The sequence below is a fragment of the Phalaenopsis equestris genome, unplaced genomic scaffold (genome assembly GCF_001263595.1).
Source record: "Phalaenopsis equestris unplaced genomic scaffold, ASM126359v1 Scaffold000577, whole genome shotgun sequence".
Lineage (NCBI taxonomy): Eukaryota > Viridiplantae > Streptophyta > Magnoliopsida > Asparagales > Orchidaceae > Phalaenopsis > Phalaenopsis equestris.
The window spans coordinates 2,881-30,016 of record NW_018165017.1 but is presented as its reverse complement, the minus strand read 5'-3'; the positions used below and the strand labels follow the sequence as shown (position 1 = coordinate 30,016).

Below are 27,136 nucleotides of genomic sequence, written 5' to 3'. Positions count from 1 at the left end.
AGTTTCTTGGCTTACTAAACTCTTTAATATTATTTTAAAAACTAAAAAGATGCCTGAGGAGTGGAAGAAGATTATTTTGGTCCCTTATTTTAATACTTACATCTAATATTATGGTTGCTTATTAAATTTTATTTTAAAAACTAGAAATAAGACTGAGGAGTGGAGGAAGAGTATTTTGGTTCCCATTTTTAAGAATAAAGGAGATATAGAGAAATTAAATTATTGTTTCATACATTAAAATTACCATTTTTAAGAATAAATGAGATATAGAGAAATTAAATTATTATTTCATACATTAAAATTATTGGAGAGAGTAATTGAATATAGGTTAAGACGTGATACAAATGTTTCTACTAATCAATTTGGATTTATGCCGAGTAGCTCTACCATGAAAGCTATACATTCAATGAGAGTTTTGGAGTAGTACATAGAGAGTAAGGAGGATTTATATATGATTTTTTTTTAAGAAAAAGCTTATGTTGAGGTTCCAATAAAAGTTCTTTGGAGAGTTGTAGAAAAGAAAATGTTGATATGCCTTATATTCAAATCATTAAAAATATGTATACTAGAGTTGTTTCTTGTGTTCGAACTGAAGGAGGTTTGACCAAATATTTTCTTATTTCTGTTGGATTACATTAGTGATCAACCTTAAGCCCATATCTTTTTGCTTTAGTTGTGGATGGTCTTATTGGGCATTTACAGGAGAATGTAACTTGATATATGTTTTTTGCTGATGATATACTTCTAGTGGATAAGACAAGAGAAAAAACCCAGGAAAAACTTAAATTATGGAGATTTACATTGGAGTCTAAAGGCCTTCTTTTGAGTATAACTAAAACTGAATACATGGAATGTAATTTTAGTAGTACTAGCTCTAGTGTCAGAAGTGTAACTTTGGGTGATCAAATTATTAAAAGGTGTGAACTATTTAGATATCTCGGGTCTGTTGTTCAAAACGATGGTGTTATAGATGGGGATGTCAATAGTAGAATTAAAGTTGGTTGGTTAAAGTGGAGGAATGCTTCGGGCCTTTTATGTGATAGAAAAGTACCGCTTAGACTGAAAGGAAAATTTTATAAGATGGTGGTGAGACCTGCAATGCTCTATGGCGTTGAATGTTGGCCTTTAAAAGAGAAGCATAATAATAAGTTAAGTGTTGCCGAGATGAGAATGATTAGGTGGATGAGTGGCTTTACACTTAGAGACAAAATGCGGAATGAATATATTCGTGATAGGGTTGGTGTAGCTCCTGTGACAGACAAAATTAGAGAAAGTCGTCTTAGATGGTTTGGTCATATTAAACGTCGACCATTAGATGATCCGATTAGGAGAGTAGATGTTTTAAATTCGACTTGTGTTAAGAAAGGCAGAGGTAGACCTAGGAAGACTTGGGCTTATTGTATTAAAAATGATCTTAATTTACTAGAACTAAATGAAAATATGACACTAAATAGGACGCAATGGAGAAAAAGGATTCATGTAGCCGACCCCACGTAGTGGGATTAAGGCTTTGTTGTTGTTGATCAAGGTTTTGACAAGTGTAGTATTGTAGATAATATGTTGATCAAAGTTTAGGGTTTCAGTGATCATTGTCGGGGTGGAATTTTGTTGGAGATAAAAAAGTTGAATGTTGAAAATTTAGGATTGTGGCTAGGAATTTCAGTAGAAATGATTGGTTGTGGTGAATTTTTTTTATAATTTTGGATTTGGACATGAAAAACCAAACCTTAGAAAATCGAGGGCTTGTTAGGCTTTAATACCATATGATAAGGTGATGATAATATGGGCGGTTGACGACGTTTGGAGGAAAATAAATGATGTTTGACAGTTTCCCTGACTCAAAAAACAACTCAAATGATGAACGACGAGACATGAGCTGCGAGGAGGGATTCACTACTTATTTCTGAACAAGATACAAACATATCATTTATAAAGGGAAATGATACAGCACTCCGAAGAACATAAAACAGAGAACAACGTCTTTAAATACTAAAAATGGCAAAATTCTAAAAAAAGAAAATTACAAGATATAAATAGTCACTAATAGAAATAACTAATTAGAAATAGTGAAATAGAAATGAAATAAAAAAGAAAAAAAATCAGAAGTTCTTGGTCCAGTCCCACTTCCCACGTTAATGATGCGTACTGATTCTGTAGTATTGTAGTTCCGAATTCTCCTAGATTGGGAGCTCCCACGTTAATAAGACTTGACATACCCAACAGGAGAGGAAAATTCATTCATACATGAATATAATGTGTCCCACACTTCTGAAGCCTATTACAACTTTTTCCAAGTTAATATGCTCAATGTTTTTTTCTGTGATAGAACTTGTTCAAGAATGTTTTGACTAAAGGTTAAGTAAAATGAATTGTGCAAGCCAAATAGGTCTTTATTAAGGAGACCATATTGTTACGGACTAACTTATCTTTTTTCACCCGTGCGACTTTAGCGCTTTTCCTTGGCACTAAATCAACCTACCCTCACAACACTTGAACTTATAAACATAAAACACTCTAAGGAGAAGAGTCAGGGGAAGTATCGGAGAAATGAACACTTCACTAAGAAAGAATGATTACAACACTTGAAAGCTTGGAATTTTGAAAGGTTTTCTTGGATGGTTACAAATGAGAGGAGGGACTCCTATTTATAGCCCCCAAGCCCAAGGGAAACTTCTAGATTACATGAGAATAGCCTAGTTTCTAGAGAGTTCTTTATTATTCTTATATACATACGTGGCCTTAAATTCTTCTAAGTTATTCTTGAGTTTATCCTTGGACCATTCTCTAGAATGTGGTGGAATATTTTATAGTTGCTTGGATAGCTCTCCTCCATCTAGAATCTTCCATCTCGTGGTTTTCTTACCAATTTCCTTGAAGATGGCGGGGTGTGTCACTCTCCTTATGCATGCTATGTCCTCATTCTCTTGGTACTGTTGGATATTTTCTTTGAATTGCCACAGTGTGTCTTCATGCTCCCAGTTAGCTTCGTTATCAGATAATCCTTTCCACTTGATGAGATACTTTTTGTTGTTTGACACCCCTCGTCGTTTGATCATTCTGTCTGTCAGTATCTCTTCAATTTCTTTATCAAAGGAGGTGATAACGGCTGTAGGAGTTCTCTTGGAAAACCCTCTTGAAGGGCCTTCCATGTCTTCATGATAGGGCTTCAACATGCTTTCATGAAAGAATGGATGTATCTTTAATTTTGGTGGAATGTTGAGTTTGTAAGAGACCTTTCCCATTTTCTTCATTACCTCAAAATGCCCTTCATATGTTCGAATTAATCCTTTATGTACCTTTCGAAATGTTTTGAACTGTTGGGGTACAAGCTTTACTAGGACTAGATCTGATTCTTTAATTCGATGTGCTTTCACTTTTTGTTTACCCACTTCTTCATCCTCCTTGCGGCTTTGTGTAATGTTGCTTGAGCTAGCTCCCTTTATTCATTCCAAGATTTGACAAAATTGAAGGCTGCTGGATTCATAGTTGGTTGTAAGGGAGCGTGGAGTTATCAGTTATTGTCTCATTATTATCTTGAAAAGACTTTTGTTGGTGGATTCATTTTTTTGTAAATTAAAAGAGAATTGTGCCACATCCAGCAATTTGGCTCAATTTTGCTTATTTTCGGTTACATAGTGACGCAAATATAGCTTTAACGAGGCATTGATCCTCTCAGTTTGTCCATCACTTTGAGGATGAAAACTTATAGAGAAGTTTAGATCTGACCCCAACATCTTGAATAATTCAGTCCAAAATCTCTAGTGAAGCGCGGATCTCGATCATTGACAATGCTTTGTGGTATTCCTCATAGTTTTACCTTTTGCAGAGAAAGAGCCTTGCAACTTTTTCAACAGTACAGTCAGTGGGAGCAGCAATGAATGTTGCATACTTGCTGAACCTATCAACCACGACCAGGATGCTTCCAAATCCGTCTGACTTTGGCAAGCTAGAGATGAAGTTCATAAAAACGTTCTCCCATGGTTTCCGAGGGATAAACAGTGGTTCCAACAACCCCCCTGGTTGTTGAAGGGCAACTTTGTCTTGTTGGCAAACAAGATAAGTGCGCTCATATTCTTATGCCCCATCTTTCATCTCTGGCCAATAATAACTTATTTTTAGATGTGCTAGGGTTCGCTTCATACCTGGATGTCCTACCCATAAAGAGTCATGACATTCTTTGATTAGCTTATTTCTTATGATGCCCCATCTTGGTCTGTAGATGCACTGACCTTTAGTGTAAAAGACATCTTCATCTAGTCAGAACTTTATACTCTTTCCTTCCTTCACTAGAGCTATAATACTTTGGGCTTGCAGATCAAAGTTCAACCCTTTATTGATTATGCTTTCGAGGGAGCTGGAGACTTGTGAAATGCGTGTAAGTTTTGTTTTTCGGCTTAGTGCGTCTGCTACTACATTCGTTTTTCCTGGTTTATACTCCAAGATGTGATCAAATTCTGCCAAAAAATATTTCCATCTTACTTGCTTGGGACTTACTACTTTTTTGGGGCAGCTGCAACTTATTGAATAATCTGCTGCTAAGTTAATTAAAAATAATCTGCTGATAAGCTAGGTGCGATGACTATTATATATTTTTATTTTTTTGGAAAAGCAAGACCGTTGTCAAAAAGCTGTCACCACACATCTAGGTGCAATGTGAAAACACTGTTTTCAACATTTTGAAAGCACATAAGCTGCCAAAACACAGTTTACCCAAACAGGTCAGGTGCGTTTTCAAAATGTCACTGCACCAAATAAGCTGCCCCAAACGGGCCCTTAGTTTCTTTTGGGTCTGAAAATAGCTGGTGGCAACATTATCTGATGACCTTGAATTTGGAGCCGAGTATGTAGTGCCTCCATACTCGAAGACAATATATGATGGTTGTCGTCTCTTTTTCTTGGACCGTGTAGCGACGCTTTGTCTCATTAAGTTTTTGGCTTTCATGTGCAATTGGATGTCCGTCTTGCATGAGTACTCCTCCTATGACGAAGTCAAATGCATTAGTGTTTACTTCATGTACCTTAGTATGATCAGAAAGGCTAAGTGCGGGCTTTTCACTGACTGCCTTCTTGAGATCTTCAAATGTTTCATGATGCCTGTTGTTCCATTCCCTTGACTTAATCCTTCTTGAGTAAGTCCTTCAACGGAGCAGCTCTTGCAGAATAGCTCTTTATTAATCATTGATAATAGTTTGCAAGCCCCAGGAAGGATCTTAGCTCATATACCTTAGTAGAGTGTTCCCAATCTTGGATGGCCTTGTTCTTGCTTTCTTTCATCATGAGCAAGGCCATCCAAGATTTATTTTAGGTGCATGTTCTTTGATTTCACCCTAAACAATCTGAATCTTGATTTGAGGGACTAAGGATAGCTATGAGATTGAGGTAGGGTGTTGCGCTGTGAGGGATTGCGAGGAGGGAATAAGATGGAGGATGACGAAGATGTTGGCTGTTAGAGATGAATATCAGTGTCCTGTAAAGAAATAAAGTGAACCCATCTGCTACAACATGACAAGAATGCAAAGGACAAGTCCACATGGCTCGTCTAAATTCATTGTATTTGCGGAACAGCTGAACTTAGTAAATCCCCGATTTTTTCTTGACATGAAATAGGATATATGGCACAATAGAATTTATGCCTGCATTTATTTTGTTGTTTGGTAGGATTTTTGGCTAAATCTTATGTATATTTTATTTAAGTGTGATAGCTAAATAGCCTCTAACCATGCATTTGGGGCAACTGTGAGGAAGCGTCGATGTCCGCTACCGCGATTAATGACTTTTTTTTAATGCATTATTCCCCTATTTTATACGCCATGACGTGTTTAATATCAATTTAACACAAGATTAGTAGCTAGTGTTTCATATTTCTTATTATTGTTCTTAGTGCCACTCCCTCGCTCGAAGCGCTCTCCCCCACTTCAATTTCCTTGATTTTGCTCTGCCCTAACCTCTCGAGCCGCTTTGTGTGCGAAGGCGAGAGATCCAGAGAGAGGCGCCTTTGATCTTTGTTCTTTTTCTCTTCCCTCTTTGCTCCGATTTCTTTGGAAGTTTCTTCGATCTCTGCTCTGATTTTCATGGGTTTGTTTTCGTCAATTTGTTTTTATTGCTTGTGAAGATCCCTCTTCTTTTACATGTATGTGTTTGCCTTCGCTTCTACCAATGCCTATTTATCCTATGGTGCTTTTTCTATACGGGTTCTGATATCTCTGAGTTTTCATGTTTTGAGTAGTATATGGGGAGGTTTTTTTCTAGTGAGATTTTGATGTGGGGATTTTGATCTCTCTGCATTTTCATGGTATGGGGAGGTTTTTTTCTAGTGAGATTTTGATGTGAGGATTTTGATCTCTCTGCATTCAATATTTCTATGCTTACTTTCTGTGGGTATTTGATGGTGGCTATGTTCGTGCATATTTTGATCTCTCTGTATTTTGTTTCCAATGTTTAGGAAAAAAATTGTGTTATTTTTCGAGACATACTTGCATATCCATTCAGGAAGTAGATGAAGATTGTTGCTGCAACAATGACTCCCCACAATTATATTTATTAACGTCATACATCTTACATTTATTTTAATATTGTTGATGAAAATCAATCGACTGTTCCTCTTGAAATATATGAGTATCGCTTGGGAATCAATTTTACAGAAATGATTGTGATATGTGACCCTTGCACGTAGAATGGATAGGGTGTCGGAGATATGATTCAGTTGTGAGAACAAATTGCAAATGCATTAGTTAATGAGCGATGACTGTATGCCATCATATAAAGACATGATTAATCTCATGACTCTTTTTTCAATGATATATATATGTGGAACATTTCATAAATTATTCCTGAAATGGTTATGTTAAAAATAACATATGTATACAAGGGCAATACAACCCTTTTTTTAAAAAAAATAATTATAACACAACTGATGCACAACTAAATTAACCAAATAGACAGCTTCTCAACAGCTTCCCCATAGCAGCTTCTAACATATGTATACAAGGGCAATACAACCCTTTTTTTTTTAAAAATAATTATAACACAACTGATGCACAACTGAATTAACCAAATAGACAGCTTCTCAACAGCTTCCCAATAGCAGCTTCGTCTACAGTTGTTGCACTGCAGCTGGCCCAAATTGACCCTAACTGTTCTGTTATGAATGCTTATAGTTTATTTTAATTTATTAAACTAATTTTTTTTGTAAATTTTATTAAAACTTATTTACATTTTTATCATTGGGTCACTCATTTTCGCTTATATTTCTTCAATAATAATGCTATTTATCTTTTTTATAGGCATATTTTTAAAATTTATTGTGTGTCTAAATCATCCAGGTTTGTTTTTAATTATCTAATCTTAATAAATATAACCCAAACTGTTCCTCAAATATAGTAATTATTTAATTTATTATTCCTAATTTCATCACACATCAATCCTAGTGTTCTCATTTCTGTTATATTTAGCTTTTAGATATCATGAACTTCTTAAACACCCAACACTTAGGGTTCATTTAACTTTTCCAACTTAATTGTAATTTGTAACATTTATGTTTAATCGCGCAAGACATTATTTTTGCTCATATGTAATTTTAAGTTAAAATTTCACTATAAATACCTGATTTTAATTCCAAAAGATGCAATTTTATTTTCATCAACTTTCTTATATATCATTATCTCCTTTGTTTAATAATCATATTTAATTTTTCATTAATCAAATGCTTTTAGAAAATAATTTGATTGGGGAAAAAAGATAAAATAAATGAAGGGAAAAAAAAATATATTATTTGAAAGACTAACCGGTTTTATTTGCAAAAGATAGAACAAAAACATAAATGAATGTGGATTCTATGATCTTTGATAAATTTCCCCTGCCATTTATTGGAACAACTGTTTTTGTGATGGGTTGCTTGAAACTTCACATCTATGATAGTTTTGGATGTTTTTCACTCCAGATACAACCCATATGTCCAAGCTAGAAGTAGAATTGATCAGCTCAAGAGGCTGGGTCATAGTGTGGACAAGGTTTGTAATGTTTCTCATTAAAAAATTGTTTGAAAAGCAAGTTTGCATCTCAATTCATGTTTTGGTTAGTCATTGTAATTTTTTTCCCCAGGTGGAGTTCATTTTGATGGGGGGAACCTTTATGTCTTTGCCTGCAGACTATCGAGATTATTTTATTAGAAATCTCCATGATGCGCTGTCTGGACATACTTCCATGAACGTTGAGGAAGCAGTCAGCTATTCGGAACATAGTGCTATTAAATGTATTGGCATGACAATTGAAACGTGAGATTTCTTTTTCTTAAACCATCTTTCCATTCTATTCATTGTCGGAGTTGACTAATGGAACATGCAAACTTTGTGTTGCAATAATAACCTTTCTTGTGAAAATGTCTTAAGTATTATGATGATGATGAAGAATGCAAGCTGCGATAAATTTTATGCGTATTGTTACTAGTTTTCATTCATTTGTAGAACGTCTTTCTTGGAAATTTGTTGGAATAAATAACTTTTCTGCTCTTTCTTTTAGTGTTCAGGCCTCACTTTAATCAATCCTGCTAGTCTGAAGTGTTAACATTTTGTTCCACGAGAAATTGAATGCACCTCTTTCGCTATAGCGCCTGGAAACTGATGTGATAACTAGTTGGGAACTAATTGAAGCCCTATGCATTATTGCTTTGCTCACCTTTCTTTTGCTTCATAATGGTCTTATTCTAACTTTTTATCTCTTATTTTATTATTTTTAAGGACAACCCCAATAAAACTCTTACTTTCCTATTAAATGCTGCTTTTCTGAACTGCACGAATATAAATTTGGGTCATGAAGATTACGGAAGAAGGAATAACGTTCTAATTTTTCTATTGTTTTGGTATCTATGTAAATAGCTGATCTGCATTTTCTAAACTTCAAAGTTCTTTGCGGCTGCTTAATGAATTAGGGATTGCTTATTTACAGAGAAGTGACTTCTCCAATGATAAAATAGGCTATTTTGCAATTGCACTAAAAATAGTGAAGGGCAAAAATTCCAAATACTTTAAACTTTTCTTAAATCATAGCAATTAAAACATAAAGATCCCAATTTAATATGTTTCTATGATGGTGAGTTTCTTAGGTTGGAGTTTTTGGCCCTTTTATTTTCTTTTATATCTTTTTTCTTTTCTTTTTTTCTTTATTCAAGATATCTGGGTTCATGATTGAAGGTATTTTATCTTATATCATGCATACTATCCATACATTTGTGCATTTGCTTATTAGAAAGTTTCATTAGGAATATACATATTATATTGGCTGTACTAGATTTTCCTAATGTCAACTGTCTACATTTTTGCTGAATATCAGAAGACCTGATTATTGTTTGAGCCCTCATTTGCGCCAAATGCTTTCTTATGGCTGCACTCGGTTGGAGATAGGAGTTCAAAGCACATATGAAGATGTAGCTCGTGACACAAATAGAGGCCATACGGTTGCTGCTGTGGCTGATTGCTTTTGCTTAGCTAAGGATGCTGGCTTTAAGGTTTGAACACTTTACCTGTCCTTATGTAGCCTTCTCTGCTATGCATGGTCAATAGTATTTGTCATTATCAGCAACTTTTAAGTACTCTCCCAAATTCTTTAGAATGTTAGTTGGTTGTGGCTAATCTTCTGAAAATACGAAGATAAGATTTTCATGTCAACATGCTTCACTTTAAATGTTCTTTGTTGTGTGGCTTTAGATGCATGGTGATTTGGTTGTCTATGATTTTAAACTATCAGTTTATGATTATATCACTATAAATTTTTGAAAGTTTTTTTGTATTCGACTTTTCTTTTGAATTCAAATTGAGCTATTGGATCGTTGTAATACCACTGGACACAATCAACTCCAAAAGTTTGGACTGATGAGGAAGGTGACAATGATTTATTTCAAAAATCCAATCGGTAAAAGTCCATGAGCTAAGTGAATACACTTCCCATAAGTCAATTGTCAGTCATGTTTGCATGTTGGTCACTCCAATTGCTTTCCATAAACTATAAGCAATCCACTAGATTTCTATTCTGCCTATGCACACAATTATTTCACCTGGGAGTCTGCTCATTCGACGTGTTGACTTGCTTTGATCATTAAATGGATGGAGAAGGCACAATTGTAATTTAAATAACTTCAATTATAGCCTTGATTGATGGAGAAGGCACAATTGTAACTTGAATTATTTATAACTAAAGGTGTAGCTTCCAAAACCATGAGTACATGAATGCAAACCACACATAACTAATTTATCAACTATGGTCAAATATAGATTCATGACCAAAATATCCATGAATTTTTTTTAAAAAAAAGTTTATTAGTTATTCCATCATTTTAATGGTTCTTTATCATGTTCACCATAATTTGGTTGGAGGACTAAGATTTTATAGTAAAATAGTTGATGGAAAAAAATTGCTAACATTTAATCTTTAATAAGTGATTGAGACAGAAGATTCACTATAAATTTATTGAAATATTGTTTACATGGATTTGTCCATTTAAGCTTGTAGAGCTCCTTTGATGGAGGCTCATGCGTGGGGGAGGATTATAAAGGATTGGATTGTACCATCAAAAGAAACAGAAGCAGTTGCAAACATTTATGCCCTAGAATGAGAATCAATAAAAGACACATTAGTCATACATTTATTTGTATTTAGAGTGCTCTATTGAGAGGAGACGGTGCTACCAAAAAAGGATAGAGGAAAATTCATTTTATGTACTCAAGATATATGTATGCTTTAATGGAACTAAATATTTTCCCAACTCAATATATACTATTGAATGTGATTTATTTTTTTCCGATGATTTAGTTTTTTATAAGCAGAAGCCCTTATGATTAATTACATCTTGATTAAAGAGACAAACTCTCGATTAAGAATGTTTATTTATTTTTCTTTGAGAGTATGGTACATAAGATTTCTAAACAAGTTTCCTATTTTAATGATAGAAGGTTGAAGTGCATATACATCATGCCGGGTATAAACCAAGCATTTAGAGGTTAGAAAAGCGATAGAAGTCATTCAGAATCATGCTTAGTGGTTGAATATATGAGGAGGCATCATCAAGTAATATATATGCGGAGTGTACAACTTCCGAATGAGTGGAAGCTTGTCTGATGATGATTTTTAAACATTGCAATGATAATTTCAATCTCGAACGTAATTCTAAGGGGACCAAATATACTAACTACATACAACCATGACTTTAATCAATGCAAATGCAATGATATTACTTGTAACTTAACTCAACAGTGACTAAGAATGTCGATGACTCGCATTTATATTCTTCCCTAAAAATGAAAGCTAGCTAGAGCCTTTTAATCACATTAAAATCATGATGTCTAGTTTCCATGCTAATGCAAGATGGGATAGGAGTGATATATAAAAAAATTTGTCGTATGACCGTGCCACTGAACCAAAGCAGTACGATCATAAGTGGCCATGGTATGCATACACAAGTTTTGATTTAGTTAGACATAAGTGAGTTATAAACAAAAAAAAATTAATATGTTGACTCATTGGACTATGTTTATGTCTGCATTAGTCTAACATTTTACCGCTAACATTTTACCGATTCAAAGAGGATATCTCTAATGGATTAAGACAAGTCAACCAAATGTTGATTGTACCTTTATGGTTCACTACAGAGGTTAGAGATCGATTATTTTAAAAATTGATTTTACGGATTCAAAGAGCATATTTCCAATGAATCAGGGCAAGTCAACCAAATATTGACTGTACCTTTATGGTTCATTACAGATGTTAGAAATGGATTATTTTAAAAAATGATTTTACGAAAAGTTATGCCATTAATTTTAAATCAAATATTTTTCAATATTTCTTAAATTAATGTGTTGTTTAAGGTAGAAAATTTAACATCTCAAGAGCCTAACGATGATTTAAAGTTCGGGTCACGTCACACAAACAAAATGAATAAATCTAGAAAAAGACATGCATTTCTTGTACACACCCAGTTGGCATTCATTCATATAATACAAGATAAAATAATAAAAGTGCAAGTTGGGTTCTGCAGTGCACCCTAGAAAAAGAGTAAAAAATGAAGGTAGCTTGGTTCTATCATAGGTACACCTCAGTCCTAGAATTATACAAATATAGATTGATATTTGGGGCCTTGAATGTCTCTTCGTAGATTGTCATTTGTTCTTTTTCTTTCTGAGAGATTCCATATGTTTACAAGGCTTTCCTTATAAAAAAGTACATCATGAAAGCAAAAAATCACAAAATTGTTCCTACAGAGCAGATGTTATTAATAAAAGAATAATTACACGTTTCACACAAAGCTTAACACAGATGGATGTCAAGCTATTTTATATTAGCCATGCCCACTCAGTGTTTAAGTTAGAATAGCGTCATTTGCAAACAAAACAATTTATTTTTTTCTTTTAAACATGTTCTCTTTTTTTGGATTTATAGCCACCTACAAAGAAATTATCTATCATAATCACTTAAGTTCAAGTGTCAATAATTTCACATTAAAAGAAATAATGAAAATAGTAATTATCACCTCACATAAAAAGAACCTTAGCACAAGGATGCATAAGAATGTGCCTATTACAACATTTGTCATCTAATGTATGTCATGCCAGTGAGAGTGTCATTCTAATTAGATTTGTTGTTCAAGTTATAGTTTGATTAGACAACATTCAAATTGATTATTGAGGCGGTGGTTTATGTTTAAATTATTAGTAATTTATGTCACTTTATTTAATTTTTTATAACTTCATAGAGTTTCACCTTTAAAGAGTTTTGAGGAACCTATATGTGATTGACATAGTATAACCTGAGCTTGGATATGCCATCATGAGGGTTTTAAATCCCAATCTCTTAGAAGCAAGATTTCCAATTTAAACAAGAAGAAGATACAGGTGACCCGTCTTCAAGTTCTGAATCCTAGACTTAAAGTTGAAAACAGTGTGCCAAGTGGTAAAGGAGTGGATGATGATTCATTCTTGATTACAAGACACTACCAAAGGGTAGAAGTTCCATGTTAGAGAATGGGCTTGACCTCATTCCAAATATTCTAAGATTTGTTGGTATGAATCTTCATCACTTTCAGGAGATTTTAAGAATGAACTTAGCCCACCTTAATGTGAGTGTTGCTATTCTTAAAGTCAAGATGATTATCTAAGATGAACTGTCACTAAACATGCCTGATTCCTCTAGAACTATTAAGGATAAGCCGCTCTTCAGGGGCCGCCTAATGCTGGTGAAAAAGATTTTTGGGTCGTCTGCATATATTTAGGTTGAGCCTAGAATTGGAGAGCAACTGGATCCACTCAGTAATGCCTAAAAAAGTAATTAGTGAAACCCTACGATTAGACTAGCAATCATTTATGATTTTTAAGGGGTTCTAAGATTAGGTGGGATAGTGCTAAAAAAACTTATGAGCATTTGAGTACTCTCTACTGACTAGTTTAATGGTAAGGATAACTGCGAACTCTCATTGAGTCAGCTGACTAGACTGAAATCGAAGGGATAAGGGTCTTACTAACTAGTTTAGGACAATTGAACTAGCCGATACGATAATGTGTAGTCTGTTTAGAGTCACCTAAGGCGAAGGAAAGGCATCATATAGTGCAAATGTCGTATTTCATCGTTTGAGAAAAGTCATTGGCTAGAGTTTATGGTCATCAAGGCTAGGAAAATACATAAGAATGCTAAATTTTCTAAAATTCGCTAAAGAGAATTGTGGTCGAGGGAAACTAATGACTAAAATACTACTCCTTTAAAGTTTAGACTTCTATGAATTTTATCAGGATGGTTGAATGTTGAGTGATTTGGGATTATGTCATTTTTTAGTTTGTTTCAATATTTCAAGCATATTTTGGAAATAATTTGGTATGTAAACCTTGCATTATAAAGTTTAAAGATGGAATCGGGAATTAAAGCCTTTTGTCCTAGCAAATATGATATAAGGCTCTAAAAAGAAAAAAAAATTGTAAAACGAAAAATAATTCATAAATATGATATAAGTCATTGATATGTTAATTTAGTTTATTGTCATAAAGATGAATTATAAATTTTAACTCTAAATGTTGATATAAAATAGAAGTTTGAAATAAGATTTAAGGTAAGCATTCACTTCATATTTAAATTTTCCATGAGGTTAAAAATCTATTATGAACTCATCCTTACTTTCATCATATTAAAAAAAAGGTATCATATTTATTATCGTTTAATTCTATCTCATTTATAAGTTTAAAATGGTCTTCATTTGCTATAATTTTTCTCTTACTATCTATTAATTTGAAGTCCAATATAATTTAAACCATAAGAATCAATTGATAGCATAATCAAATAATCATACTTCAATTATATTTGATTAAGACATTTTACTAGATATATAAAATATAGTTTACTTTAATATAATATAGTATAATATAATGTAATATGATATTTATTAGCAATATAATGTAGTATGCTTTTTTTTTTGTATAATTTGATCAAGATACTGTCTCAAATGTCTCAAGGCAAACGCCTCAAATGAAGAAGGCGCAAGCTTTATTGGTGACATCGAGGTGTATGCCTGAAGTATTTTTTAAGCACCTCAGTTTGAGGTGTGCCTCGAGGTAGAAGTCTCAAATGTGTTTTTAAACAATGCTACTTTCACACTAGTGGTGTCATGATATGATACAACATAAGTGGCCTAGTAATGGGTGATAATGGGACCCAAAAAGTTTGTAGCTCTTAATACCAGGGCTGATTTCAACCACCAAGGGTTCAAATCACGTAAGTATAAGTGAAAATCATTGATGTATGATCGAATAACCACCTGTGTAGTCTAAAAGAAGGGTCGGTCTCACTCTGTGGGGTAATTAAGAGTTCCCAAAGCTTGGTCATTCCTAACTAGCAATGGCAGTGATTGCATCCTTGGCCTCTTTATTTCCAAACTCGGTCACAACCAAAGGGAAGTCACTTCCTCGCCTGCTGCGGTTAGATTCGTAGCTATAGATTGCTTGGACGTTCTCCCATATCAAACTAAGAAAATGACTTTCTTGACAACCGAAACAATCCACTGAATTTCAGATACACCTTTGGGAATTTTGAAAGCCTAAGCATCTCAAAATGCGCCTTTCTTTCTTCATCGTTTATTCATGGCTTGTGAAAACCCATATGATCATAGATGATAAACGTCAATGGAAAATTCATGCATAACTCAATTTTTGATAAATGGAAATTGATAACTTAACACACAAAAGGTCTGCTGGTTCTAAAAATTCTCTTACTTTTTGAACAATGCTTTCCCAATATCATTAGTTACCTTCTGACCGGCTGCCCATATGTTTGGGTTTAACTGAACAACACAGTATCCTTCCATCAAGACAAGATGCTCAAACTTGAAAGTGCCGCCTCCATTTTCTACAGGATATGGAAGATAAAATCCAATGAAATTGGATGGATGCTTCTTCGAAGTACTCATCTTTGATCTTTGCCTTCAAATCTTTTTAGATGGATAAATTTCAAACCCATTATGAGGAGGGGAAGAGTGGGAAATTTTGATTTTTAAAATATTATATAAGGATTAATGCATAACTATAACGATATATAGGTGCTTTGAATATATGGATATATAAATATATTAAATTTACATAATATTCAAAATAATTATGGTTATCTGATCCCTTGATGCATGCCCAAATCTCAATTCAAATGTGGATGGTCTTATTTGTATTGTCTCTACGATTTAGACGAGGCTCAAATGAAATATTTTTTGGGTAAAACAAGATTTTGTGCCACTACTCATCAGGTTCGGCCACCTTTCGTTACTCGCTCCTTGGCTTCGGCCGCCACCACATCCGCCTTCGGGTGCTAGTCCACCACAGTCGCCGCTCCAGCACCATCTAACCTGGCTCCCTCATCAAACTTGTATCGTTTTGTGTTGAGTTTTTGTTGGAATGTTTTGTTTTATCTTTTGACTCATGTCGTGTCCTTTCCTTCAGTCAATTGTAAACGTGTTTTTAAATTTATTAATAAAATTCGTGTCTTGCGTCGCGGTTTGGGTTACACCGACATTATTTGGTGTCAGAGTAGCCCAGTCGTAGTCCTATCCTAGGATTCTCTAGCATCCGCACCCTCCCCAAACCGAAAGAAAATTTTTTTCCCCATTTTTTCTTTTTCTTTCCCTTGTTTCCTCCCAGAGAACCACAACCCTCAGCTGCCTCCCCAAATCGCTGACAATCCTTTTTCCCTGCAGCTTCCCTGTAGGATTGAAGTTCTTGCCGCCTCCCCACACAGCGGGCCTCATCCCTTCTCCACTGCCATCCGTGCCTTTGCTCCTCGGCTCCGGCCGCCATCAGTGCCTCTGCTCCTCGGTTTTGGCCGTCTTTTGCGCCTCAACCTCTCTTCTACGGCCGCCTTTCGTGCCTCCCCTCATCGGCTTTGGCCGCCACTAGTGGCCTTCAGGTGCCAGTCCACCACATTCGTCGCTCTGGCTTCATCTCACCGCACTCCCTCGTTGAGCTTGTTGTGTCTTTTTGTGTTGAGTCTTTGTTGTAAAATTTTGTTTTATTTTTTGATTTGTGTAGTGTATTTCTTTCTACGAGTCTAAGTTGTAATCGTCATTTTAAGTTATTAATAAAATTTATGTCTTACGTTATGGTTGGTTTACTCTGGTATCATTTGGTATTAGAGTTAGCCCAACTCTAGTCCTATCATAGGGTTCTCTAACATCTGCACCCTTCTCCAAACCAAGAAAATTTTTCCCTCGTTCTTTCTTTTCCCTTCTCTTGTTTCCTCCCAGAGAACCGCAACCCTCTGCTGCGTCCCCAGACGGCTGACAATCCTTTTCCCTTGCAGTTTCCCTGCAGGGTCGCAGCTCTTGTCGCCTCCCAGATAGGAGGCCACAAAACTTCTCCATCGTCGTCCGTGCCTCCGTTCCTCAACTTCGATCGCCATCTGTGCCTCTTTTCCTCTGCTCCAGTAGCCTTTTGTGCCTCCGCCCCTCGGTTGCGTCCACCTTTCGTTCCTCCGCTCATCGACTTCGGCCGCCTTTCGTGCCTCTATACGTTGGCTTCGGCCGACTTTCGTGCCTCAGCTCGAAGCCGCCTTTTGTGCCCCCCCCCCCGCCACTATCGCCGCCTTCAGGTGCCAGTCCATGGTCGCCGCTCTAGCACCATCTCACCAACTCTCTCATTGATCTTATTGTATCTTTTTTTGTTAAGTCTTTGTTGTAATGTTTTATTTTATGTTTTGATTAGTGCAGTGTCTTTCTTTCTTTGAGTCCAATTTGTAATCATCTTTTTAAGTTATTAATATAATTCGTGTCTTGCGTCATGGTTTGGGTTAACTCTGGTATCATTTGGTATCAAAGGTAGCCCAACCCTAGTCATGTCCTAGACTTCTCTAGCATCCGCACCCCTCCCCAAATCAATTTTTTTTTTACCCTCATTATTTATTTTAACATGGCGGGTTTAGAAACACTTACTTATTCAAGAAAGATGGCTAACACATCATATTACTCCCATGTAAAGAGGCCAGAGTAAACGACACTGAGTAAACTATCGTTCCAAGAGCCACATTTATGCAGTTAGTTCAAGAAGCACCGATAGCACTAGCTCTAGTACTACTTGAGGGGTTCGAGGAAGAAAACTTAATACAGACACACCTACAACCGTTACTACAAGACTTCTTAGACATCATGACAAACAGTCTGCTAGAGGAACTACCACCATTGAGGCTGTCCTACCAAACTGACTTGCATACTGGCTAAGGCTAACAAAATATGAGGAACTACAACGACAAGTGGAAGACTTTGTCGCCATAGGAATGGTTAGAGAAAGTAGAAGTCCGTACGCAGTGCCCGCCTTAATGGAACCTAAGATAAATAGACCATGGAGAATGTGTCAACAATAGAGCCATCAACAAAATCATAATCAAGTATCGATTCCCTATACCTTGACTAGACAATCTCCTGGACCAGTTACACGGAGTCACTTTGTTCTCAAAGATTGACTTGCGCGGTAGATATCACCAGTACGGATGAGGACAGGCAATGAATGGAAGACCACCTTTAAGACATGAGATGAACTATACGAGTGAACAGTCATGCCCTTCGGTTTGTCAAATGCACCCAACACCTTCATGTGATTAGTGAATGAATTTCGCAACCACATCGCGAAATTCATCGTAGTCTACTTTGATGACATGTTGGTTTACAACCATTCTGAAGAGCATCATGTACAACACTTGACAGTAGTTTCTGAAGTGCTCCGAAATGAGAAACTTTACACTCATATAAAGAAATGCACTTTCATCAAAATTCATGTATGCTTTTTGGGTTATATCATATCCAATGCAAGCGTTCCAATGGACCTAACCAAAATTGAAGCCATCATAAGCTGGACCACACCGCAATCGTTCACCGAATTAAAACACATTTTTTGAGGCTAACATCATTCTATCACCGCTTCATTAAACATTTCAGCTCTGTTATTGTTCCACTCACCAAACTTTTAAAAGGCAAAGATTTCACTTGGACAAGCACCTCGCGCATTAGCTTCGATACACTAAAAAAAAGCAACTCAAGCACCAGTTATAACCTTATCATATTTCACACAACTATTCGAAGTAGAATGTGATGCATTAGGGTCAGAATCGAGGTTGTATTGAGCCAGGTCGTCACCCTATCATTTTATTTAGCAAGAAACTCAATGAGTCCTAGAGGAAGCACTCAACCTATGACAAAGAATTTTACACAATTGAAAGAGCCCTCGAGCACTGTAGCCACTACCTACTGACTAATGACTTCACCTTGTTTACAAATCGCGAAGCCTTGAAATTTTTGAACAGCCAGAGTAAGCTTAAAGGTCGACATGCAACATGGGTAGAATTTTTTGCATCATTCAATTTCATACTTAAGCTCAAAGCTGGGAGCCGAAACCGCATCGCAGAAGCACTAAGCCGACGCCACTTATTAATCACCTCAATGCAAACGAGCATCATAGGGTTCGAGATCATGAAAAACTTGTACACAACAGATGAAGACTTGAAAGATATATGGGAACAATGTCAAGAAAAACCGATAGGGCAGTATTACCATGCAGATGGCTACATGTTCTATCGCACTAAACTATGCATTCCAAGATGCTTCTTGATAGAAGCAATTGTACAGGAGAACCATCATGGAGGCCTTGTAGGCCATTTCGGCAGTGACAAGGCTCTCACTCTTGTCAAAGAACACGTCTCGCCTCGACTAACAAGGGATGTAGAGCAACACGTAGCAATGCAGGACTTGTCATTTGGCGAAAACAAGAGGGCAAAATATGGTTTGTATATGTCGTTGCCTATACCAGAAGCACCCTGGGAAAATGTCAGCATGGACTTCGTACCAGGTATCCCCAAGACATAGAGGAACAAAGATTCTGTAATGGTCGTAGTGGACCGATTTTAAATAATAGTGCATTTTGTTCCATGTCTCCGCACAATAGATGCCTCTCATATTGTTGGCTTATACTTCAAGGGGATTACCGAGTTACACCGGATTCAGAGAACCATTATCTCTGACAGATGTCAAATTTCTGAGCCATTTTGGCGTACTTTTTTTGGGGGCAGTTAGACACCAAGATCCAATTCAGTTCAGCAACCCATACACAGACGATCATACAGAAGTAGTGAACAAAAGCAGCCTAAGGAACCTACTGAGATGTTTTGTCGGAAAGAATATCAAACAATGGGATCTCATTCTCGTCCAAGCAGAATTCGCCTACAATAGATCCACGAGTCAGACAACGAGATGCAATCCATTCAAGATTGTCTACGACCACAATCTACTCACACCACTTGATCTAATTCCACTCCTACCAACGTCAGAACTCAACCAAGATACTACAAAGCGGGTTCATGAAATCCAACAAATACATGAAGAGGTTGGTAAAGAGATTGCTAGACAAAACAAAAAATATCAAGCACAAGCAAACAAATCAAGGAAAAATATGACATTCTCTTCTGGATCCAGTTGAAAAGGAAACGATTTCTCGTAGGAGCTTTCGGAAAACTGAAACCCAAAGTAGACTGTCCTTTTAGGATTTTGCAAAAACTCAACGAAAATGCATATAAGTTTGATTTATCAGGGGACTATAACATTTTAGCCACTTTCAATGTTGTAGATCTTACTCAATACTTTGAGGATCTAAAAGCTTTGACAGTTGAGGTCGAAGCTCCCCCAACTTCGAGGCAGACACGGGGCTCATGGGAGTGCTAATTGGGCGCATGTCTAGTCTTGTTGGACCGGCTGGTCCCCCACCCCACCCCCTCCTACTTTTTTTCCTTTCCTTTTCCACCCCTCCTTGCCCTTCCTTTTTTTTCATTCCTTTTTTGCCTCCCTAAATCTTTCCTAATTCTATAACCTTCCCTAAAAATCAAAATCTGATTTTATTCTCCTTCTAATTTCAAAACTTTTGCATTAAACGTGAAATCTGATTTTATTTCCTTTCCTATTTTAAAAGTATTGAATAAATTCTGAAATCTAATATTATTTCTTTCCTATTTTAATGTTTCCTATAGTTGTCAAGTCTTTTATAAATAAGAGTTTTTGTGTCTAGGTTAAGGGTCTTGTTTTCAAAAGTTGGTTTCAGTTTATATGAGTATTTTCCTTCTCGAAGGGTTGTATCGACGGCGAGAAAGGTGCTCTGACCGTATTCCCGTCTGAGGTGGTGTTTATCTTCCTTACTCTGACAGTTGTCCCACAGTCCACCATCGTTTTTGCCCTCCAGCTCAGCTTTCCACCTCTCGCCCTCCTACAGCCCTCTGGTTCTCCTTGCTTTCTCATCCAGACCACAGCTCAGTTGCCCTATCTCCCTCAGTGGACAAAGCAATCGCTGGCTGTCCTCCCTGATCAGCGCACGCCTCCAACAGGCAGCCTCACTATCTTCTTATTGTCCTCCTGAGCACCGCAGTCGTCTGCTGCTTTCCAAAATCGTCGACAATCACCTTCCGCTGCAGCTTCCTTACAGGTCGTAGTTCCTGTTGCCTCCCACACAACAGACCACAACCCTTCTCCACCACTGCTTGTGCCTCCGCTCCTTGGCTTCAACTATCATTCGTGCCTTTGTTCCTCTATTTCGGTCTCCTTCCGTGCCTCTGCCCCTCGGCTCTGCAGCCTTTCGTGCCTCCGCTCATCGGCTTCGACTGCCTTTTGTGCCTCCGCTCCTTGGCTTCAGCGGTCTTCCTTGCCTCCGCTCCTCGGCTTTGGCCGCCACTACTGTCGCCTCCGTGTGCCGGTTCACGATGAAGTCCTCTACTCTTCTGGCTATGGTTCAACGCCTCGACGTGCGCTGGCTTACTCTCACTTTGATTTCGCTCTGGCCATCACCACAGCCGCCGCTACAACATCTCACCGGACTCTCTCCTCGACGAGCTTGCTGTGCTTTTTTATGTTTAGTCTTTGCTTTAATGTTTTGTTTTAATGTTTGATTCGCGTAATGTGTTTCTTTCTTTGAGTCCACGTTGTAATCCTCTTTTTAAGTTATTAATAAAATCCGTGTCTTGTGTCGTATTTTGGGTTAACTCTGGTATCATTTGGTGCATTGAAATGTCCTCGAATTCGTTGTTTATCAACTTTGAATACAACTCAATGACTAAGCTATCCATGGTGGAATGTGAGAGAAATGTTTTTTTTTCTTGTCCTTCCCTTCTCAATTTTATGAAGAAGCAAATTCCATGTGGGATAAAGTAACAAACACTATTAAACAAGTGACAAAAGGTGTGCTTGGAGAATCAAAATGAAAAGTTTCTATAAATAAAAATAGTTTATGGTGTAAGAAATGATAAAATATAAAAAGTATTATAAAAATTGGCTTAGATGTAAAAGTATAGAGAACTTGAGAAAAATATAATGCGGTCGTATAAATAGTCTAAGAGAACAACTTGTGATGCTAAAAGTTTTATTTTAAGTGATCTTTATAATAAGTTAGAGACTAAAGAGGGTGAAAAATACATGTTTAAACTAGCCAAACAAAGAGAAAAGAAAACTAAAGATTTAATTCAAGTAAAATGTATTAAAGATTAAAATAAAAAAGGAAGATATTTAACATATTTAGGTGAGCGACTTTGATAAAATTTTCAATGAAGTTTTTAAAAATTAGATCGATCATAGTGATCTTAATATCATTAATAATAATAAAATATTTTATTTTTAAAATCACATTTAGTAAAAAAGAAGTTGAGGATGCTTTAAAAAAACCCAAGGCTAAAAAAATAGTATGACTTTATGATATCCCAATTGAAGGGTGAAAATATTAAAGAAATTTGGGAGTTCTTAGCTTGCTAAACTCTTTAATATTATTTTAAAAACTAAAAAGATGCTTGAGGAGTTGAGGAAGAGTAGTTTGGTCCTCATTTTTAAGAATAAAGGGGATGTACAAGATTGTGCAAATTATAGAGGAATTAAGTTGATATGTCATACTTCAGAGTGTGGGAGAGGGTAATTGAACATAGGGTAAGACGTTATACAAATATTTCTCATAATGAGCTTGGATTTATGTTGAGCAGGTCTACTATGGAAGTTATACATTTATTAGAGGTTTGATCGAGAAGTAAAAAGAGAATAAGGTGGATATGATAAGGTTCCAAAAGAAGTCCTTTGGAGAGTTCTAGGGAAGAATATGTTGATATGACTTATATTCAAGTCATTAAAGATATATATACTAGAGCTGTTACTTGTGTTGGAACAAAAGGAGGACTGACCAAGTATTTTTCTATTTCAGTTGGATTATATCAGGGACCAACTTTAAGCCCGTATCTTTTTGCTATAAGTATGAATGCTCTTTCTGGACATTTATAGGAGGATGTACCTTTGTGTATGCTTTTCGCCAATGATTTCCTTCTTGTGGCTAAGACTGAGAAAAAGTTTAAGAAAAGCTTGAATTATGGAGGTCTACATTGGAGTCTAAAGGTCTTCGTTTGAGTAGAACTAAACCTGAATACAAGAAATGTAATTTTAGTAGTAGTAGCTCTAGTGGCGGAGTTGTAAATATGGGTGATCAAATTATTAAAAGGTGTAAATGTTATAAATATCTCGGGTCTATTGTTCTAAGTGATGGTGATATAGATGGAGATGCTATTAGTAGAATTCATGTTGGTTGCTTGAAGTGGAACAATGCTTTGAGCCTATTGTGTGATTGGAAAAGTGTCGCTTGGACTGAAAGAAAAATTTTAGAAGATGATGGTGAGACCTGCACTGCTCTCTAGCGCAGAATGATGGCCTTTAAAAGAGAAGCATAAAACAATGTTTAGTGTTGCTGAGATGAGAATGCTTAGGCGGATGAGTGGCTTGACACTTGGAGATAAAATGCAAAATGAATATATACGTGGTAGGGTTGGTGTAGCTCTAGTGGAAGACAAGATTAGAGTGAGTCATCTTAGATGGTTTTGTCACGTTTTGTCACATTAAACATCATTAAACATCGACCATCTGATGATCAAGTTAGGAGAGTAGATGTTTTAGATTCGACTTATGTTAAGAAAGGCTGAGGTAGACCTAAAAAGACTTGGTCATTTTATATAAAAAAATGATCTTAATCTATTAGAATTAAATGAAAATATGACACTCAATAAGACGCAATGGAGAAAAAGGATTCATGTACCCGACTCTACCTAGTGGGATAAAGGCTTTTTGTTGTTTTTGTTGTTGCTTCCCTTCTAAATTTAATCTATTATTGCCTCCCCCTTGGGTGCCTAAATACATATTTGGTAATTCTAAAGTGCGGCCTACACATGAATGCCAATCAAAGTAAAATTCCAAATGCTCAAGTTAATGAAGTGCTTTATAGTTAATTGTCAATTTGCAGTCAACTTTTATGATCTATTGTGATGGGCTAAAGTTGATTCTTTATCATAATGTTCCATCAGTTCAAATATCCTCTCTTTTTTTCCTAAGGAGATAGCAAAGGATGTAGGCCCATTGGGTCGAACCAACTTGTCCAAAAACCATATTAATGATGTTGGGGCAGCCAAGATTTGTAGCCAACAGGTGCATTCACTCATAATTCGTAAGTATGCCACACCGATGATGACTTAGTTGCTCATTATTGTTAAATCACATATATTCTATGAAGCATTGGAATTGTCACAATTGTAATCTTAGTGCTTGGAAGTCTCCGATCATTAGGGAAAAGGGGGTGATGAAGTAGCCTTTGTATAGATATTATGTAGCAGCGTGTCACTATTAAATGTAATTCAAACACAACCAGCCCTCCCAGAAATTATGTTATTTATTCACAACCTCTTCCTGTCGCTTTAGTAACAATTTTAAGACTATAAAAGGCTTATTTATGGCGTTATTTTTAGAGACTTGGGGGATGAATGTAAATGAGAGATTTCTTTGTTGGCAAGTAACCTCCCATGTGCTATTGGTGAATCAAGCTCCTATAGTTTTTGGTGACCGACGTCCCCATTTTTCAGTAAATATGTGTGGACTTTCCTTTTTTTTTGACAGTACTGTTCCCTAAAAATTGAATCCTCTCTTTTTTAAATCATTTCATGCTAATTGCTTATCATAGTCTAATTTAAAAAGTATTCATACTAGGTTTCCTCATTTGAAATATTTTTATTTGATTTTATTCTTCACTGTAATCCATAATGAATGCAACTTTTGGATGGATTGCTATCCTTTGCATTCAATTTATTATTTGAAGGATGCTTTATTTCTCTTCTAGGTTGTTGCACACATGATGCCTGATCTTCCAAATGTTGGTATTGAAAGAGATTTGGAAAGTTTCCGTGAATTTTTTGATAGCCCAGCTTTTAGGGCAGATGGTCTCAAAATTTACCCAACGCTCGTAATTCGTGGAACTGGCCTTTATGAGCTTTGGAAAACCGGCAGGTAACAGCAGTTCTATACTGTTTGTTAAGTTATTGCATCTTATAGGGTATTGGTTTGTTTGCTCATTGAAGAACTGGTTAGTTAAGGGCATGCTTGGAATCAATTTTATTTTCTATTTTTGTTTTTATTTTTACTTTTGTTTTTAAAAACATGTTTATTTAGTATATTTTTTGTGTTTTTATTTTTTATTTTTTTTTTAAAAATACATAAACATGTTTTTGAAAATCATCGGAACAACTTTTAGGTGTTTTGAGTGCTTTCAAAAACAGCCATATCTTAATCAGACAAATTAAACTTGTCTTGTTCAGATAAAAAATGAACAAATAAAATAAATTAAAAAAAAAAGAGAACAAAAAATAAGAGTGATCCCAAATGGTTAATAAATGCAAAATTTATATATTTTGCTTGCTAATTCATTAATATTTTTGTTTCAGGTATCGAAATTATCCACCAGAGCTTCTTGTGGACATAATTGCAAGGATTTTAGCCTTGGTACCACCATGGACCCGTGTCTACAGAGTCCAAAGAGATATTCCCATGCCATTAGTTACTTCTGGTGTTGAGAAAGGAAACCTCCGTGAGCTTGCCCTGGCTCGAATGGATGATTTGGGCTTAAAATGTCGTGATGTTCGAACACGTGAGGCTGGAATTCAGGTTACTTATTGTATATCAATAACTCTCAAGTTTAAATAAAGTTATGATTTTTTAATTTTTCTTTTTGACCTTTTTCTTGCTTTCCTTTTTTTATGATTTTCAGAACATTCATCACAAAATCAAACCAGAGGAAGTAGAGCTTGTGCGACGAGATTATGCGGCAAATGAGGGCTGGGAGACTTTCCTTTCATATGAAGATACAAGACAGGTAATAATTAAACCTAAAATTTCATATTCGATTGAGATTTTCAAATATATCAAATTAATAGTTGATGTTAATATGCTTTTGTCTTGTGGCCATTTTCTGCTTCCAAAACTAATTGGTTATCTAAATTGCTTTCCTTTGCAAATATACTTTATCTTGTGTGTCATAGGATATCCTCGTTGGTTTGCTACGGTTGCGTAAATGTGGTCGTAATACTACATGCGATGAATTGAAGAACGTAAGGTGTTCTATCATTCGTGAGCTTCATGTCTATGGAACTGCAGTTCCAGTGCACGGACGCGATACTGATAAGCTGCAGCACCAGGTGACTTTTTCTTTTAGAAAGATTTATGTACATACCACTCAATTCTTACGTATTCTCATACCAAACACCTAAACATCAATTTTTACATACATGTCACTTCTCGATGCATTAAAAGGTGTATTTCACTTTTAAAAAGTTAAAATGGTGGTATTTTTTATGTGATTTGAAAATTTTGGGCGGTATGAATGTAAAAAAAAGTAAAGTTTAGGCGCAAGATATGCAAATACATAAGAATTGGGTGGTATGCATGTAATAATGCCCCTTCTCTAATCATATTTTTTTCTTTGTCGATTTCTTCTCTAGCATCTTATTTAGATTTCATGTGTTTCATTAGCAGATCCTGAGTGAATTATTTCTCTCTCCAGTTTGAGATAGTATGTGATGCAGATTATTTCTTATAATATGATGATGAATTTGTGACTCATCTTATAGTTATGCTAAAATGTTAAGAAATATGTGCTATTGAAGTTTGGCAGCATATAATTTCCTGAAAAATTGAGCTGAAGTTTTCAGATTCAGAGAAACTCTTAGCACTTTAAAAACATTGTGGCTGATGGTGCAGGGATATGGAACACTTCTGATGGAAGAAGCAGAGAGGATAGCTGGGAGGGAGCATAGGTCGGCTAAACTTGCGGTAATTTCTGGTGTTGGCACTCGCCATTATTACAGGAAACTTGGTTATGAGCTTGAAGGCCCTTACATGGTTAAATATTTGGGACTTTGATTGACTTCATATTTCTCCCACTTTTTGTACCGGCAGTGTACATTATTTAATCTGTACCTTTATATTTATTCGATTTTTTTTTTTCTTTTAGGTGCAGTTTGTAAAATGTTTTCTACATATATCCTTCTAATTTTATGTGAATGTTCCAGTACCGTTATATCAGTATTTGAATGATGGTTCCTGTTGTTATTCGAGGAGTTATTTTTGGCCTGAGGTATGAAAGAACAAGGTTTTTTTTTTTGAATGTGCATGTCACTTTAAAAGTCATAACAATGTTAAAAATTGAGTTATAAGATGTGTCAAAAGTTAATTTGATTCATCATTTGAGGCAACATGAATAAAAAGGTCAATAGCAATTTCACAAATCAAGTCACTGCATCATGAGTTGGGATGATC

The 27,136-nt window shown here is 35.9% G+C and overlaps 1 protein-coding gene across 1 annotated transcript in view; it reads left to right on the top strand.

The window, feature by feature from the left end:
• The window catches only part of LOC110029474 (elongator complex protein 3), a 32,011-nt gene extending 5,103 nt beyond the window's left edge, over window positions 1-26,908 (top strand). Inside the window, 8 exon segments of the mRNA XM_020731779.1 lie at window positions 7,940-8,009; window positions 8,101-8,273; window positions 9,328-9,502; window positions 24,666-24,832; window positions 25,267-25,486; window positions 25,590-25,694; window positions 25,861-26,016; window positions 26,579-26,908. Coding sequence (XP_020587438.1) covers window positions 7,940-8,009; window positions 8,101-8,273; window positions 9,328-9,502; window positions 24,666-24,832; window positions 25,267-25,486; window positions 25,590-25,694; window positions 25,861-26,016; window positions 26,579-26,740 — 1,228 coding nt within the window. The 3' untranslated portion in view covers window positions 26,741-26,908.
• Window positions 26,909-27,136: the final 228 nt, after the last annotated feature.